This window comes from Camelus ferus, chromosome 19 (assembly GCF_009834535.1).
Source record: "Camelus ferus isolate YT-003-E chromosome 19, BCGSAC_Cfer_1.0, whole genome shotgun sequence".
NCBI classification, from domain to species: domain Eukaryota; kingdom Metazoa; phylum Chordata; class Mammalia; order Artiodactyla; family Camelidae; genus Camelus; species Camelus ferus.
Genome location: NC_045714.1, coordinates 33,373,295 through 33,388,826, shown reverse-complemented (window position 1 = coordinate 33,388,826; position 15,532 = coordinate 33,373,295). Strand labels below are relative to the sequence as shown.

General features: G+C 54.4%; 1 protein-coding gene across 7 annotated transcripts in view; it reads left to right on the top strand.

Moving 5' to 3' along the window:
- The window catches only part of EBF4 (EBF family member 4), a 49,976-nt gene extending 35,096 nt beyond the window's left edge, over positions 1-14,880 (top strand). For 2 of the 7 annotated variants that reach the window (XR_004313168.1, XR_004313169.1), the window contains exons 8-18: positions 6,393-6,474; positions 7,242-7,359; positions 7,459-7,592; positions 7,685-7,811; positions 9,390-9,478; positions 9,608-9,673; positions 9,774-9,951; positions 10,038-10,226; positions 13,097-13,178; positions 14,423-14,498; positions 14,739-14,880. Coding sequence is in view for 3 of the 7 variants with exons in the window: in XM_032461970.1 (XP_032317861.1) it covers positions 6,393-6,474; positions 7,242-7,359; positions 7,459-7,592; positions 7,685-7,811; positions 9,390-9,478; positions 9,608-9,673; positions 9,774-9,951; positions 10,038-10,226; positions 12,981-13,178; positions 14,423-14,493 (1,252 nt within the window). In the remaining 4 variants the exon portion in view is untranslated. Of the gene's footprint in view, positions 1-6,392; positions 6,475-7,241; positions 7,360-7,458; positions 7,593-7,684; positions 7,812-9,389; positions 9,479-9,607; positions 9,674-9,773; positions 9,952-10,037; positions 10,227-12,692; positions 12,746-12,916; positions 13,179-14,422; positions 14,499-14,738 lie in introns of those variants that run through there. The other 5 variants (XM_032461970.1, XM_032461971.1, XR_004313170.1 and 2 more) reach the window with 4 other exon arrangements.
- The last annotated feature ends 652 nt before the right edge of the window (positions 14,881-15,532 follow it).

Sequence of the window (15,532 nt, the reverse complement as noted above, 5' to 3'; positions counted from 1 at the left end):
GAGCTGGTTCTCCTTGTGACGTCAGTCTTTCTTCGGCTGTGGGCTGCTGGTGAGGAGCATATGCTTCTGGCTGAGGGTAATTCTCCCGAAGTGGGGGCAACTGTGAGTCCTTTACAGCCAGCACACCCAGCAGCTGCGCATTGAAGGGATCCAGCCAGGCACCAGTCCCCATGATACCTGGACCCAGCCTTCCAAAGAGCAGCTCCATGCCGCTCTCCTCCCCACCTGCTGAGAACCCAGAGTTTAACAGTGGGCTCACATCCATCACCTCCATATTTTCCTTTTCGATTGTCTCTCAAGTAACGCCACGTGCGAGGGGAGCTTTCCTTATGCGGTGGCGTCACATCTGAGAAGTTATGTATAGGTCAAATGTTTGCACTTGAGTCATATTCAATCCAGCATTTGCTTCTTTGGTAGGGACTATTCCACTGACAAGGAAGGTTCATTTTAATTTCATCTTGAGTTGTGTTTACAGGGAGGAATGAAAAGCGTTTATAGAAATGATTAGAGGGCTAGACTACGTTCAGGATGTGGCAAAGTAGGTGTGCGGTGAACTGCTCTCTCACGTCCACCCTAGACGTCAGGGTCCTAAGGCGTAACTACCACCTCTTAAATGCTTTATTAGCTGGATGACCACTGTTCACAGCCCTTCATCTGGTCTCTTATTAAACTTTTATTATGGAGAATGTTGAACATATGGGCAGAATGGAATAATGAACTACATCTGTCCTTCGCTGAACTTCAACAATGACCAACTCTTGGCTCATCTGAAAGTCCTGATCTTGAATCCTGAAAATCTTCTCAGACTCAGAGCAGCTGTCAGTGTGACAATAGCCAAAGGCCCAAAACTAGGGGCAAGGGGACCTGAGTCTCTCCTGTGCCCCCCTGATGCATTTGTAACCTTGAGGAAATCCCCATGAAGTGGCTAACCTGGGACCTGCATAGCTTGCCTGCCTCTCAGGGCTGCTTTTGAAGGAAGGCTTGCTGCACAGTCCTGCAGGGGCAGCCTCGTGGCTGGGGTAGGGTTGGACTCTGAGAACCCCACTTGGAGGGACTTTTCCATGACTCTTGTCAGTGTCTGTGGTTCATAAAGTCCCAGGTTTGTACCATGACTTTGGCGTTTACTGTGACTTTGTAGCTTATCCTTGCTGACCCTTGGTTTTCTCATCTGTAGAGTGGGAATGATTGCAGACCTACCCACCACCTCAGGATTATGAGAGGATTAAACCAGATAATGCATGTGGTAGGCTCTGCAGAATTCCAAGCACTTGCTAAATGCTCGATAGATTAGTTCTGGATCACTTAAAAATTTTTTTTGCATCATTTTGCCTTTTATCTGTAACTCACGCTTGCATTTACGGTGGTTTCTTCTAGTAATTCTAATAGCAGCTCCTAGCACTTGACCTTTCACTGAGGTCCAAATGAGGAATCTGTGCTCCTAGAGAGCCTCGTGGCCACAATAGTGTTGGCACTGGGCACAGGTCCTTGCCCCAGGGCAGGGGATATGTAAAATGCTCACCCTCACCCTCGTGTCAACCAGCACTGCTGGCTTGGCCTCATCTTGCTTCCCCAGCCAGGGAAAAGGGGCTTCCCAGGCTTTCTCCAGCCCATAGGGCAGGGGGAGGGGTGATGCTCGGAAACACCCCTCATCCAGGCTTGGGGAGTGGAGGTGCTTCCATGGCTACAAGCAGGATTTCACAGCCCCTCAACAAAATGCACATTTCTTCTTGCCTTAGGTCCCTGTAGGGTGTCTCCCTACATCTCCCCCCCCCAACTGGGTTCCCTGACCCTCCCCATTTCCCAGCCCCCACATCTACCTCTGTACAGATGTGGTTTGGAGGATCTGCTGCCCCTCTTTCCTTTTCCCTAACTCCATTCTTATCCTTCCCAAACTGCTCTGCGTTCTCCTCCACCCCTCAGTGTGGGACAAAGTGTCACCCCATGATGCCAGCCTATGGAGAAGTCTCCTAGACTGTCCCCACGTTATCCTCCCACCCCTCCCTCCAGCCTCCAGGGGTGTGGATGAGTGTGTCTGTCTCCCAGTGGTAGGAAAAGAGGGGCCCAGAGCCCCATTCCCAAAGCTGAGGGTAGCCAGGCACTGTTGGGAGGAGGGAGAAGTCGGGGCACTACTTTCGGTTCTCCTAGACCAGAGCGGAAGTGGTCCAACTCCAGGCCCCGTGATGCAGAATTTCTGAGACTAGCCTTGAAGGAGAGGACCTTTTGAGTGCTAGTTACCCTTGTTGAAGCATAATCTTCAAAATGTTAGAAATATAAATCTCATTCAAATTGTTACTGAGCATGTGTTGAAGTTTTCTGTAGCTTATTAATGACGGAACCAGCAGGATGGCAAAGCTGGTTCCAAGAAGGCTAAGAGAAACTGACATAAACATTATATATATGGAGGGAATTGAGGGCAGAGGGAGGGAGGGAGAGAGAGGAAACAGGATATGTGAAAAACACCTGAATAAGAATGCCAAGTTAGACACAAAGCCAGTTAATGTCCATAGGATAGTAAAATTATAAACTTTAGGGTTCATTTCTCTACCAAACAGAAATTATTTACTTCTCCCAACAAAAATCATTTGCATCTTAATCAGTTTTCTGCAAATTAGCACCTAACTTTACAGAGCCTCACTCCAGTTAATAGCACATATGAGTTTTTTCCCCAAGAGAATCAGCTAATTATTAGGTGGCTTTGTTAACATAATACTCTGGAACAGCATAGTCCAATATAAATATAATGCAAGCCAATATGCATTTGTCACTTAAAGTTTTCTAGTAGCCTCATTTTATAAAACAAAAAGAAACTGGTAAAATTAATTGTGATTGTATATTTTATTTAACCCTAGATACCCCCAATATTATTTTGGCATGTAATCAATACCAAAAAATTACTAGTGAGATATTTTTACATTCATTTTTTGTAAGTGTTTGCAAACCAATGTGTACTGTGCATTTACGGTACACTGCAATTCAGACTAACCATATCGCGAGTGCCCAGTGCCGCATGGGGCTAGTGGCTGCCTTATTGGATCCTTCGTCTCTAAAGCAGTGGTTCACGAACCTTAGGGTGCATCAGAATTACCTGCAGGGCTTATGAAAACGCAGATGGCTGAGCCCCACCCCCAGAGTTTCTGAGTCAGGGGGTCTAGGGGGCGGGGCCTGAGAGTCTGCATTTCTGTCAAGTTCCCAGGTGCTGCTGCTGCTGGTCTGGGCACCACCCTTTGAAAACCACTGTTCCAGGATGACTTTGAAAGATCTCACAGTCATCTTTTTGCCTTATTTTCAAGTTGTAGATAATTTCGTTTAACAACCCCGAAGCTGGTGGTGGGGCCACAGGCTCTCTGCAGTGTTGGCATCAGCTTGGCCCCTGACTGGGCGTGTGCTGGCTGGCGGCAGCCTCACCAACTAGCAGCTGGCAGTGGGTGAGAGTTTCAGCCGTTCCACCACCGAGGGCGCCAACAGTGTGCACCGCTGAGCTAGGGGCTCCGAGGGAAAGAAAAAGGGGAACTGACCCTCATACCGCCCGAGAGGGCCCGTGCCTCTGTGGCTGCTTTTTACTCAATGCCACTGTGCAGATAATGCCAGCCAGACTCAGAAACTGGGATGTCACAGGACAGGCCTGCATAGATGGAGGCAGGGCCCTGGGGTTCTCAGGGAGGGGTGGTCTCCAAAGCCTAGAAAAGCCAGAAGAGTTTGGCCAGACAGGAAGTGGGAATTGGTGTGGACCCAAAGGACACATGCAAACTGTACTGGGAGGGGAGAGGCTGGGACACCTGCCAGGCAAGAGCTGTGGGAGGGGTAGATGAGATGGCTCCCCCAGGGAGCCAGGACCCTGCAAGAAACAGCAGCCTGAGGCCTTGGGAGGCTGAAAATGAAGGCTGTCCCGGAGGCAGGACTGGAAGGCCCCTCAGCAACCATCAATTACTACTCTCCTGCTCCATGGATGAGGAAGGACCCCAGAGATGTGAAGGGATTTACTGCAGGCCACACAGTGAGTCGGGGACTGGAAAGCTCTCATGTCCAGCCCCATCCCACAGTTCTGCAGCTTTGGGAGTGGGTTGGGTGCAGTGGGCACGTGTGTGGATGTAAGGGAAGTGTATGTTCTTTTTGGGACACTCCCATGCTTGTTGCATCATTGTTGATATCCAAGAGTTCGCATTAATCCCCTTCAGGACAGGGACTGAGTCCTATCCCATGTTTTGCCCTCTTCCTTCTAGCACTTTGTAAGGGAATCAGCACACACATGTGGGATTTAAATGAAATGGTGTGCACCATGTGGGGTGTCTATACTCCATGTCATGTAAATGTGGGACATGCACGTGGTGACTGCTGTAGGCATAGGGGTATCTACACCACAGGGTGTCTTACAGGGACGCAGGGAGTCACCGGAGTGTCCACACTGGGCAAGTGTACCATTTGGGAATATTTGAGGTATCTGTACCTTGGGGCAATCTACTGAGGTATACAGGGCATCTACACTGTGGTGACTACTGTTTGGGGGCATATAAGCTGTCTGCACTGCAGGGCATCCTGGAGGGGTGGAGAAGGTGTCTACACGTGTATCTGCTGTTTGGAGTCTTACGAGCACCTCAGAATGCTCAGCGGGGATGTATGGAAGCTCCAAACTACATGAAAGTATTCTTTGGGCGGTGTCCACCGTGGATGGAAGTGCGTGCTGATGTAATGTCTCTATGGAGAGAGAACTGAAAGGGCTCCCAGAAGGGTACCCACTGTGTGGAGGAATCTGACAGGGGGTGGGGATGAGAGGTAGGACCGAGGGGAGATACATCTCCTGGAAAGCGACTGCTGCCAACTCCCAACAAGGGGCGGCTCCCAGGGGACCCCTCTGTCCAGGGGTGGTGCCCACCCCTCCCTGCATTTGGGCACCTCCTCTTTTGGGACTAAGCTTTCAGAGCCTGAAACAGATTGTACTCTGGTTTCATGTTTGTAGAGTTTGGAGGCAACTCCAATAAGTAAAATGGACATAAATTTGGTGTTCATTATGGGTGGCAGTTGGTGAATGGAGGAAGCTGCCTGGAGGAGCTCATAAAGGTGCCCAGGAGGCTGTGCCAGGTGCCCGGACCCCCACAGAATTTAGCCCTGCACACAACAGTGTGTAAAGGGCATCTCCCCAGATACTCACAGAGTCCTATAGGAGCAAAGGCAGATTATTGATAGTATCTTGAGTTAACTAAGAGTACAAAAACAGAGTATTATCCATGGTTACCTCACTGCGGGGTGGCAGGGCCAGTCAACTGCCTGGAAGGACTGGAGGATCAAGTTCACGTGTGTTTGTCTAAAAAGCAGTCACATCACTGCATACAGTGGGCTTTTCTCTAATTACTGGATGTGAGAAAGAAGATGTTCACTGTATCTGTGCGTGTGTCTGACAGGTACCCCATGTGTATGTGGTGCTCCACGTGGTTAGGTTTTGCTGTGCGTATAACGGATATAGAGTGTGCGTGAGGGAGATCTGTTTGGGGGAGATGTGCTGGGGCAGAGGGTCTGCTATGTGTGATCAAGATGTGTTGGGGGGATGTGCTGGTGAAGGAGGATGTGATGACGGTACAATATTTGCAGTGACTATATTTCAGATAATTATATACAGCATAAAATGGTGTATTAATGTACATCCTCATGGTCTTTCTGTGCATATACTGTGTAGGATGGGCATATACTGCGCACGAAGGTATAGACTCTGTGCAATGTGTGTTCCACGTGTATTACGAGTATAGGCTGCATGTGGAGCACATATCGTATACGCTTCTACACGGTTGGACCCTGAGTCGTGGGTCTATGCTGTGATGGCTGTATCTTGTGAGGAGTCGCATATAAGGCACACAGGGTATATGTAATGGAGCTACTGTTTATGACGCATATACAGCTTGTGGCTGATGGGTAGACTTTGGGGGAAGGAGATGCCATGTGATATGGATGCACTATATGTGTGGGCTCTTTCTATGACAAATATATATGGTGTGGGATAAGTTTACAGTGTGAGCAGCTACCACATAATGGAGTATACATTGTGTGCTGGGTCTAATGAGCACTAGGTATATATAGTATATATAAGGGACAGATTCTTAAGGATGAATGTACTTTGTGTAGATGTGATGAGTATATACTTTGCGAGACAGTTAAGCACCGTGTGATGAATGCACTGTTGGTGGTGGAAGGGTGTTCTAGCTAGTGAAGTCTTCGCTGGGACAGGTCTACTGCATGTGTAACAGGTACCCTGTATGTATGCAGCTTATGGTGGGAACTTAGGGTACGGGCCTGCGTGTGAGAGGGCGAGCCACCCTGCTGGGAGGGGGCATGGCAGGAAGCTATTGGATCTTCATCTGTCTCCAGAACCCCCAGACCCTTGAGTCCACTGACTCCTGTTGCAGGTTCTTCCTCAAGTTCTTCCTCAAATGCAACCAGAACTGCCTAAAGAATGCGGGGAATCCCCGAGACATGCGCCGCTTCCAGGTGGGTCCCCTGAAAATCTGCTCCTTCCTGACTGGGGGGGAAGCTGTGGCCCTGCCACCCTAGAAAAGGCCCCAGGGGCAGATCTCTGCTCAGACCAGTGGCTGGGGGCCTAGTGTCTGCTGGGGGTGGGGCAGCTCCGTCTCAACTTATGCTGGCTGCCAAGGGAGGCTTCATTAGAGTCCCACTTAAGGAGATGCTAATTGTGACATTTTTACATGATTAACGACCCAGCTAATTTGCATAGCGTGAAGCAGAGAGCAGCTGCCCTTAGCGCATCCCCAACCTGCACACCCCTCCCAGTGAAGGGTAGGGGGGAGAAGGAGATAGCCCCAATTTGCTCCCAAGGCGGGGCAGGCTCCTGCTGATGGCTTCTCAGGCCGATGCTGCCAGCCCTGGAATCAAAACTTTCACTTCCTCTTGCCTAAGACCCATTCCTGCCTTGGAGCCCCAGGGACACAGCCTGAGGTGCATATGGGTACAAAAACTGTAGTTGCTCGGCCCCAGGAGTCAGAGATTTTTTTCAGGGCTTTTGATTTTTCTAGCTCCTAGGGATCAGTTCCCCTGGGCAGCCAGAGATTGTGCATCCAGGAATGTCACCTGACTCAGCTGGTCCCCCTTCCACCAGCTCAGCCCCTCAGGGGCTGAAGCTCTTTCCCAAGCTGGTAACCCTGAATTCCAGCATCCAGACACCAGCCTCAAGTTGCCAGTGCCCCGTAGCAGTCCATTCCCTGGAGCCCCAGCCATGCTGGCCTCGGCTCTCCCCACAGGTGGTGGTGTCCACGACGGTGAGCGTGGACGGACACGTGCTGGCCGTGTCCGACAACATGTTTGTGCACAACAACTCCAAGCATGGCCGCAGGGCGCGCCGCCTGGACCCCTCCGAAGGTCAGGACCCCCGGCCCAGCCCTGGCTGCCGCGGGCCCAGCCAGCCCCAATCCCCACCTTGGCGCGGGCCCCTGACCTGGCTCCTCTCGTGCCTCCCAGCTGCCACCCCCTGCATCAAGGCCATCAGCCCCGGGGAGGGCTGGACCACGGGCGGCGCCACCGTCATTGTCATCGGCGACAACTTCTTCGACGGGTTGCAGGTCGTGTTTGGGAACGTGCTCGTGTGGAGTGAGGTGGGCCACTCCCGCCAGTCTCCCTCCGGGCCTGGGGCTGGGCCCTCCCCTCGCCGGGTCGGAACCTGCAGGCCTCCCCTCTCCCCTCGCAGCTCATCACGCCCCACGCCATACGGGTACAGACGCCCCCGCGGCACATCCCCGGGGTAGTGGAGGTGACCCTGTCCTACAAATCCAAGCAATTTTGCAAGGGAGCCCCTGGCCGCTTTGTCTACACAGGTAAGGAGTCGGGCGGGGCAAGGGAGGCCCAGGGTTGCGGGAAGGAACGCCAGGCACACTAGCCCTGGCGGTGGCTGGGTTAGTGAGTATCTACCGTGGCCACGCCCCTTAAGCCCCTGCTGGGCTCTTCCCACGCCCTACGACGCCTCCTCTCCCGCGCTTCTTTCCCTGCACTTTTATGTTTCCCTCCCTGGCCTCCATCGCCTCAGTCCCCTCCTGGGAGAGAGCGCCCCCCACCCCTCCCTGCCTGGACATTCTCTCCGCCTTGGTCTTTCCCGCGAGAACGACCCCTCCCACTCCATCTTCTGCTCCCCGGTGTCAAGAATATCTCCGCCGGCATGTTTATTTCAAAGATGTCCCCAAATAGCTCGCTGTTCCCCGAATCTTCCCGGGTCTCTTGGTTCCTCCAAGTCACCCTAGGCTTCACTCTGCATGCACACGAACACACACACACTTACCTTGCACGAAGCCAGTCGAGAAGTTAACACAAGACAGGAGTGAAAGCCACTCCCTGAAAATAGGGTGTAATCCCCGATCCAGGCTGGGACCACTGGCCAGTATCCTCTCTACCTCCAGCCTCCGGCACTTCTCCCTATTCTCCCACCCTACCCAGCAGAAATTCACCAAGCTCTCTGCGGGGCACTGGACACTCATTAGTGATTCTATTTACTGTTGAGGAGCTCCAGTATGGAGTGGGGGAGTGGACACAGCATGGGGTGGGTGGAAGTTACACGGTGGAGGAGCTGGCTGTCAGAGAAAACCTCCAGGAGAGAGTGTGGGCTAAACTGCTAAGCTGGAACCACGGGGGTGAATAAGGAGATCGAGATGAAGAAGGAATGGCAAGTAGGAAGACTCAGGAATCAGTGCCTTATGTCTGAGGGGAAAAGAAAAGAAATTCATTACATCTCAAGTTGGAGGCAGAGAACGCAGGTAGTATTTTGAGGCTGGTGAGATAGGTCCAGGCTAGGCTACTGGAGGAGCAGAGGCTGGGGGCTCCCAGAGCCTGGGCTGCTGCGCCCTCCCCAGAGCCCTGGAAGCGGGTCAGCCCCTTTCCTGGGGCACAGGCATACCTCTAACGGTCAGGTGCTGCTGAGAGGCCACGTGAGCTGTGATAAGATGGTTGGGGTTTTTTCTTTTTATATATATGTATACACACATACATACATACTTATATACATGTATGTGTGTGTGTGTGTGTGTGTGTGTCACACACACCCTACATACTTTACTCCTGATAAGACCAAATGCAGACAGAAAACTCTCCAGTCCTAGTAATAGTGAAGCTAACATATACACAGTTGCCTTTTTCCCAATCACAAATGGGATGGTACAGTGTATATGTGTTGATGACAAGCAGCTGGCACATGGCTTGGCTCAGAAAACATTTGTTGAATGAATGAGCAAGAAAGGAAGCCTTTCCGAACCTCCCTGACCCGTGTGCCTGAAGTTTTCCAGGAGGCCTGGGCTGGACTTGGGGGAAGGGGTCTGCAGCTAGGCTCCTGGATCGGTGGCTGGCGGGCTTGGCTCTGCGCGGGCGGGCCGGGAGCGGCGTCCTCCAAACGCCGCCCCTCTCCCCAGCCCTGAATGAGCCCACCATTGACTACGGATTCCAGAGGCTACAGAAAGTCATCCCCAGACACCCCGGAGACCCGGAGAGGCTGCCCAAGGTACTCAGAAGGGCGCGGCGGGGTAGGGATGAGGGGGTCCGGTGGTCGAGGGGGAGGAGGTGGCTCCTGGCTCCTCCGCCACCCGCAGGAGCCACCCCTCCGTCCCTCTGTCTCCTCCCCTGCCCCCAGGAAGTGCTGCTGAAGCGGGCGGCCGACTTGGCGGAGGCCCTGTACGGAGTGCCCGGCAGCAACCAGGTATGGCGCCTCTGCCCGCCTCCCCGCGCCGCCGGGCCCAGGGCTGCCCCTCTCCGGGCTCCCGCCACTGCCCCGGCCGTACCCGCTCCTGTCTTCGCAGGAGCTCCTCCTGAAGCGCGCGGCGGACGTGGCCGAGGCTCTGTACAGCGCCCCCCGCGCGCCCGCGCCGCTCGGACCCCTGGCCCCCGGCCACCCGCACCCCGCCGTCGTGGGCATCAACGCCTTCAGCAGCCCGCTGGCCATCGCCGTCGGGGACGCCACGCCGGGGCCAGAGCCCGGTGCGTCCCGCCCTCAGCCGCCCCCGCCGACCCCAGACCGCCCCTTCCCAGCCCGCGCCGCGCCCCTGACTGCCGCTCTCTCGCAGGCTATGCGCGCAGCTGCGGCAGCGCGTCCCCCCGCGGGTTCGCGCCCAGCCCGGGCTCGCAGCAGAGCAGCTACGGCGGCGGCCTCGGGGCCGGCCTCGGCGGCTACGGGGCGCCGGGTGTGGCCGGCCTCGGCGTGCCCGGGTCCCCCAGCTTCCTCAATGGCTCCACGGCCACCTCACCCTTTGCCAGTGAGTGTCCCCTGCCCCGGGGAGGGAGGGACTGGGCCCCAGGGAGCAGAATGGGGCTCAGCCCGGGCTTCTCCTTGCCCATGGAGGTTGGGGGAGCTCCTGGCACCTGTCCCATGAGCTTCAACCCTGGCCTTGCCTTTGGAGGCAAGGGCAGTCCTCCCTGTGTGCGACCTCTCTCTGCCTCAACCTTGGGACCAGGGCATTTCTTGCACCTTTAGCTCTCTTTGCTGACCCCAGGTGTACACATCGCTTCTAGCCCTCCCCTCCTCCTGAAACGGGCTTTAACACCGGGACATCCGGCTTAAACTTAGTGGACTGCCACCTTTCCGTCTTATACCAGGACTTCTGGAGGAGGCTGGTGCCCCCTGCCGGAAGCCTGAGGGAACTCAGGACCAAAGAAAAGTAGGTTTCCACCTGGCCCCACGCCCCCCAGGAGCTTCAGTCTGAACGGCAGGCAGGGATCCAGGCAGGGATCGGAGGAGGGAGGATGTGCTCCCAGCCATCTGATTGGGCAGAGAGAGCGAATTCGGTGTAATCAGATACCTGAATTCAGAGTTTGTCCAAATCAGGAGCTGTCTGACACTCAGCAAGTTACTTTACTTCCGTTTCCTCTATGTTAAATGGGATCAGTATCACCTGTTGCCTAGGGTTGGTCTCAGACCTGAAAGTGCCAACTGCACATAAAGGGCCCAGACACAATTCAGAAAGAGTGTGTGACTTCACATCCCAACACTGACTGTGGGCACTAACCGTCTTCTGTCTGGCTTCTTGGGGTGGGGACCTGTCCCCTGTCTTATGTTTGCTATAAGACCAACATAGCTGGCCACCTGTCTAGCCTTCCTTGCCATGACCTGCATCCTGGGTACTGCTCTTTTTGGCCATTAGCCTGTCTCTGTCCCTCTGGCCTGGGCTCAACTTTGAGTGTCCTCTAGTGTCCCCACCAAGATGCCTGTCTCCCCTTTGCTCAGGCCAGGCTCCACGTCTCCCCCTTCCCTTCAGTTCTGGACAGTACTCATACCACCTCTCTCAGGGTGCCCCCCAGACTTGAAGCTGGTGGAATTTGGAACACTAGCCCCCCTTCTTCACCACACACACAGTGCAATCAGCAGTGGAGGAACACACTGCCCCAGTGGGCAAAGCCAACCACCTGGGGTTTTCCCACATTCAGCCTGAAGATTAAGGATTCTATAGCTGCTTAAGTCCCACTCCAGCATCAGCTGGGGATACCCAGGACTGACCCCGGGGGCAGTCCCATCTGGTGGCATTGTCCTATCCAGTCCCCATCCACTCCCCTTGCACACGGCACTTTGTAGCAAAGCGCCAATGGGCATAATTCTCACTGAGTTTGCCAGGACATGTCTGGAATGACATCCAGAACTGTCCCTGGCAGAGGCTGTCTGCTCAGCCCTCCCCCTCAGTCTTCTGCTTCAGCCACCAGCAGCCCTGGACTGACCCGCAACTTCCAGTACTACCCAAGCTGCACAATGCAGCTGTAAGTGCTGGGCCTTGAGAAATATAGTACATTTTCTGGCATTTGTCTCAAGCCTTCCACGGAGCTCCGTGGCCCTCACCAGCTAGCAGTGGGCATTGCTTAAAGGAGATGATGATCCACAGGGCTGAATTCAGAGGCAGCTGTTTAAGGCATCACTGTACCAACGAGGGGGCCGTGGAGGTGTGTTCTGAAGCCAAAAGCAGCTTTCTCAGGCTACTGATTTCTTTCAGGAAGCCCCCACCCTCACCCCATTGCCAGCTGCTTGGACAACACTCAAATCACAGTCTTATTGGTCTTTAAAAAAGAAAGGCAAGGAATTGGGTTCAGAAGAGGATGTGGAAAGGGAGATTCAGAGATGCCCTGGGCAGGAGCCCTGGAGGAGGAGGCTGCAAGAAGGAGGGGCAGGCAGAGGCTGTGTGCAGGAGGCTCCCTGACTATTCCCAGGAGAGCAAACCACAGCCCTCAGAGGGTAGGGGTTAAAGAAGAGGATCTCTGTACTTTTCTTTAAAATTGACCGGCTGGAAGAGAGAGATACAGCAGGTCTCCAGGACCGGGGCTGAAGATGACAAGGACCTGTGTTAAGCCGGAAGAGAACAAAGTGTCAGGGGTTGGGGGGAATGTAATTGGTAAGGGGAACATGTTTGTGGAGGGAGTTAGGGTTCTTGTGTGAGCTGTGATCCTGGACAGAGGGGCCTTATAACAGGGATCTATGGGCACCCCCAAACTTCATCCCCGACCACTAGCCCCAGCCCTGCTATGAACCCTGACCTTTGACTCTAACCTTGATGTCCCAGGGCCCATCAATGTTTCTTAGCATCTCAGAATCCCTGTGGTTTTCAGCAGGAGTCCAAACCCGTTCCATCTCTGGCTCATCCCTCATCTTTGCGGGCACCTCCCAGTATTTGGTTTTGTTGGATGTTCTGGTTTTGCTTTCTTTTTTTTTTTTTCTTTTTTTCTTTTTTTTTTTCACCTAGTCTGGCCTTCTCATCTCCAGCCCTGAGAAAGGGTCTCCAGAACCCCTAAAAAGGCAAGTGCTAGCCCACGACCCCAGAGTCTCCAAGCCTGCCTCTAGCCTTGATGAAATACTGGTCTCCCCAGGAGCCTCACAGCTCCAGTGAGCTCTGAGCCCTGGTCAGCAGCCCACACAGGGCCCACTGCTCATGCCAGGGCCGCAACCAAGCTGCTCACTCTGGTGCTGTCTCCCTGTTGTGTCTCCCACCACCTTTTCTGCTGCCCCTGCCCCTCCCCGCCCCGCCCCGGAGTCATGCCCTCTAGCCCTCCGCTGGCCGCTGCCTCCTCCATGTCCCTCCCTGCGGCTCCGCCCACCACCAGCGTCTTCTCCTTCTCGCCTGTCAACATGATCTCCGCCGTCAAACAGAGAAGTGCTTTCGCCCCTGTGCTGCGCCCACCCAGCTCCCCATCCCAGGCCTGCCCCAGAGCCCACGGAGAGGGGCTTCCGGGTAAGTACTCTGTATAGCCCAGCTGGGACCTGGCAGGACAGCTGGGCTTGAGGGGCCCACTCCATCCACACCTTACTCGAGTTTCATGCTGGTTGACCAGTTCTCTCTGAGAAGGTCTTTCTGGACCCCACCTCCCTGGGCCTCATAGCTAGGAGTGGTCCCACTCTGGTTGCTATCAAGTGCCCACTTGACCAAGGGGAAGGAGACTCAAATACCAGCTGGAGAAGGTCCAGAAACCATACCAAGGTCTCACTCCCATCCAGTTGAGCCCAGAGCAAAGACCCAACACTCAGAGCTGGAGGAACCCCACCATGGCTGCATGCCTTTGACCTGTGCCTCCCTGTGTGCCCCAGAGGGTAGCATAACACTGCTGAGAGAGACTGGGTCAGTCACTAGATGGAAGGGGACTGACCTTAGATAGGGTTTAGCCCAGCTTCACCTTCCTCACTTTACAAATAGAAAGTTAAGACCAGATCACCTCTCCCATAGCCCATTACTGAAATAATTGTTCTTTGCCATTTATCAGTCTCCTCCAAGTCAACGTCCAATTTAACAAAGCCTGGGTTCTAACCAAGGGTCAATGTGGCAAATCAAAAAGAGTAACATCCCGTAGAATAACATGACTTAGGGTGGGCTAGTATGATGCTCTAGGATGCTTTGAAGTGGTACACAGTCATATTTGGCTTTGTTTCCAAATTGTGGATATTTTTTCTTAACATAAGTATATCTGGAGCTTAAAATGCAGGGGATAGAGAGGACACAGGGCCATAATTTCTCCTGCAGTGAACCATGGGGAGGAGATTAGGCAGAGCCAAGGGTGATGGAAGTGAAGCATTTTGTGGAGATGCGGGAGGCAGACTTGCTGCTACATTAGGTGTCACTTCTGGAGGCCGACCTCTTTCCTTTTCTGTCCTGATACATGGCCACTTGCTTCCTCCCCTTGAGACAGGCCCTCAGAAGGAGACAGGGCTGGGAATAAGAGCCGAGTCATCTCGATTGAGGAAGCTGGGGGAAGGGCTTGAGGCTGCACCTCCTAAGAGGTCTGGGGGACACACCTCACCTAACTGTCTGCAGTGCTGACCCCAGGCTGGAGCTGGGGGTGGCTGACTACCTTCAAGACCCTTGATAGCTCTGCCCTCAAAAAATGCTGTATGCCCTGCATGCTGCCCCCAGTCAAGAGGGGCACAAGCGATAAGGTCCCCAGGCTACACGTGGCTTACCGCTCTCCTCTTTGGTTCCTGCAGACCAGCCTTTTGAAGATTCTGACAAGTTCCACTCTCCAGCTCGGGGGCTTCAAGGCCTGGCGTACTCCTAATTACGGTAGGTCTCTAGCTGGGTCTTGCCTCCTCCTCTGGCCCTGGGTGGGCTTTCTCTCCAAAAGACTTCAGCAGGGATGGGGAGTTGGGGTCCAGGTCTCCCTCTCCAGGGCCTATCTAGCCAGTTGTCAGGGCCACCCAGCCCACCCCAGTGGCCCAGGCTGAACGAGCGGGGAGAAGCAGCTTCCTGTCCCCTTGCAGCCAGCCTTCCTCCAGGACCTTCATCTCTCCGTCTCCCCACCAGGTCTGCAGGTGTTGCCCCCACTGAACCTGGACCGGAGTTTCCTCCAGGATTTACACCCGCTCCCTGGATGGCAGCACAGACTGATGCAGGGCCAGGGTTGTGGGCAAGCCTCAACCCCCAGGCCTGAATGGGGAGATGCCTTCCTCCCTGTGCTCAAGGGCCCCCCCGGTCCCACAGGCTTCTCTCACCTCCCTTTCTTGGGGCTGGTCGGAAGCCCCAGCACTGTGCTGATGCTCTTGGCAGGAGAGCATTCCAAGGAGGTGCTGGGATGCCAGACCTCACTCACTGGGTTGGTTCCTCTGGAAGAGATGGACCTCGTACAGACCAAGGGCATCGGGTGACAGGACCATGGGATGGGGACTGTGGGAAAGAGCTCAGGGAGAGGAGGCCTGGGAAGGTCCTGCTTGCGTCCACCCATCTCAACCATCCCAGCATCCCAAGTACTCTCCAGGGCCAGGGATGGTGCCCAGCAGCCTCCAGAGGCCTGCCTAGGCTCCTGTGGAGTTTCTGACGGCCACCTGACCCCGTGGCTGCCCCACTCCCTTTGAGGCCTGCGCACTCATGTTCACCACCTCATGATTCCCAGTGGGGGCTTTGGGTGTAGAGGGTACAGAAGAGGAGGTGCCAGGCTCCCTAGATTGTGGACCTTGCTCCCAAGGGATGTCTCGTGGACTCTGGCCCCGCACAGAAGATCTGGCTGGCCCCATAGAACCATGGAATGGGCCAACCGCCCCCAGCCTCATATTCTGCTCTGCTGAGGTTGGAGAAAATAAACCCAGATGCAGGTGGCCACC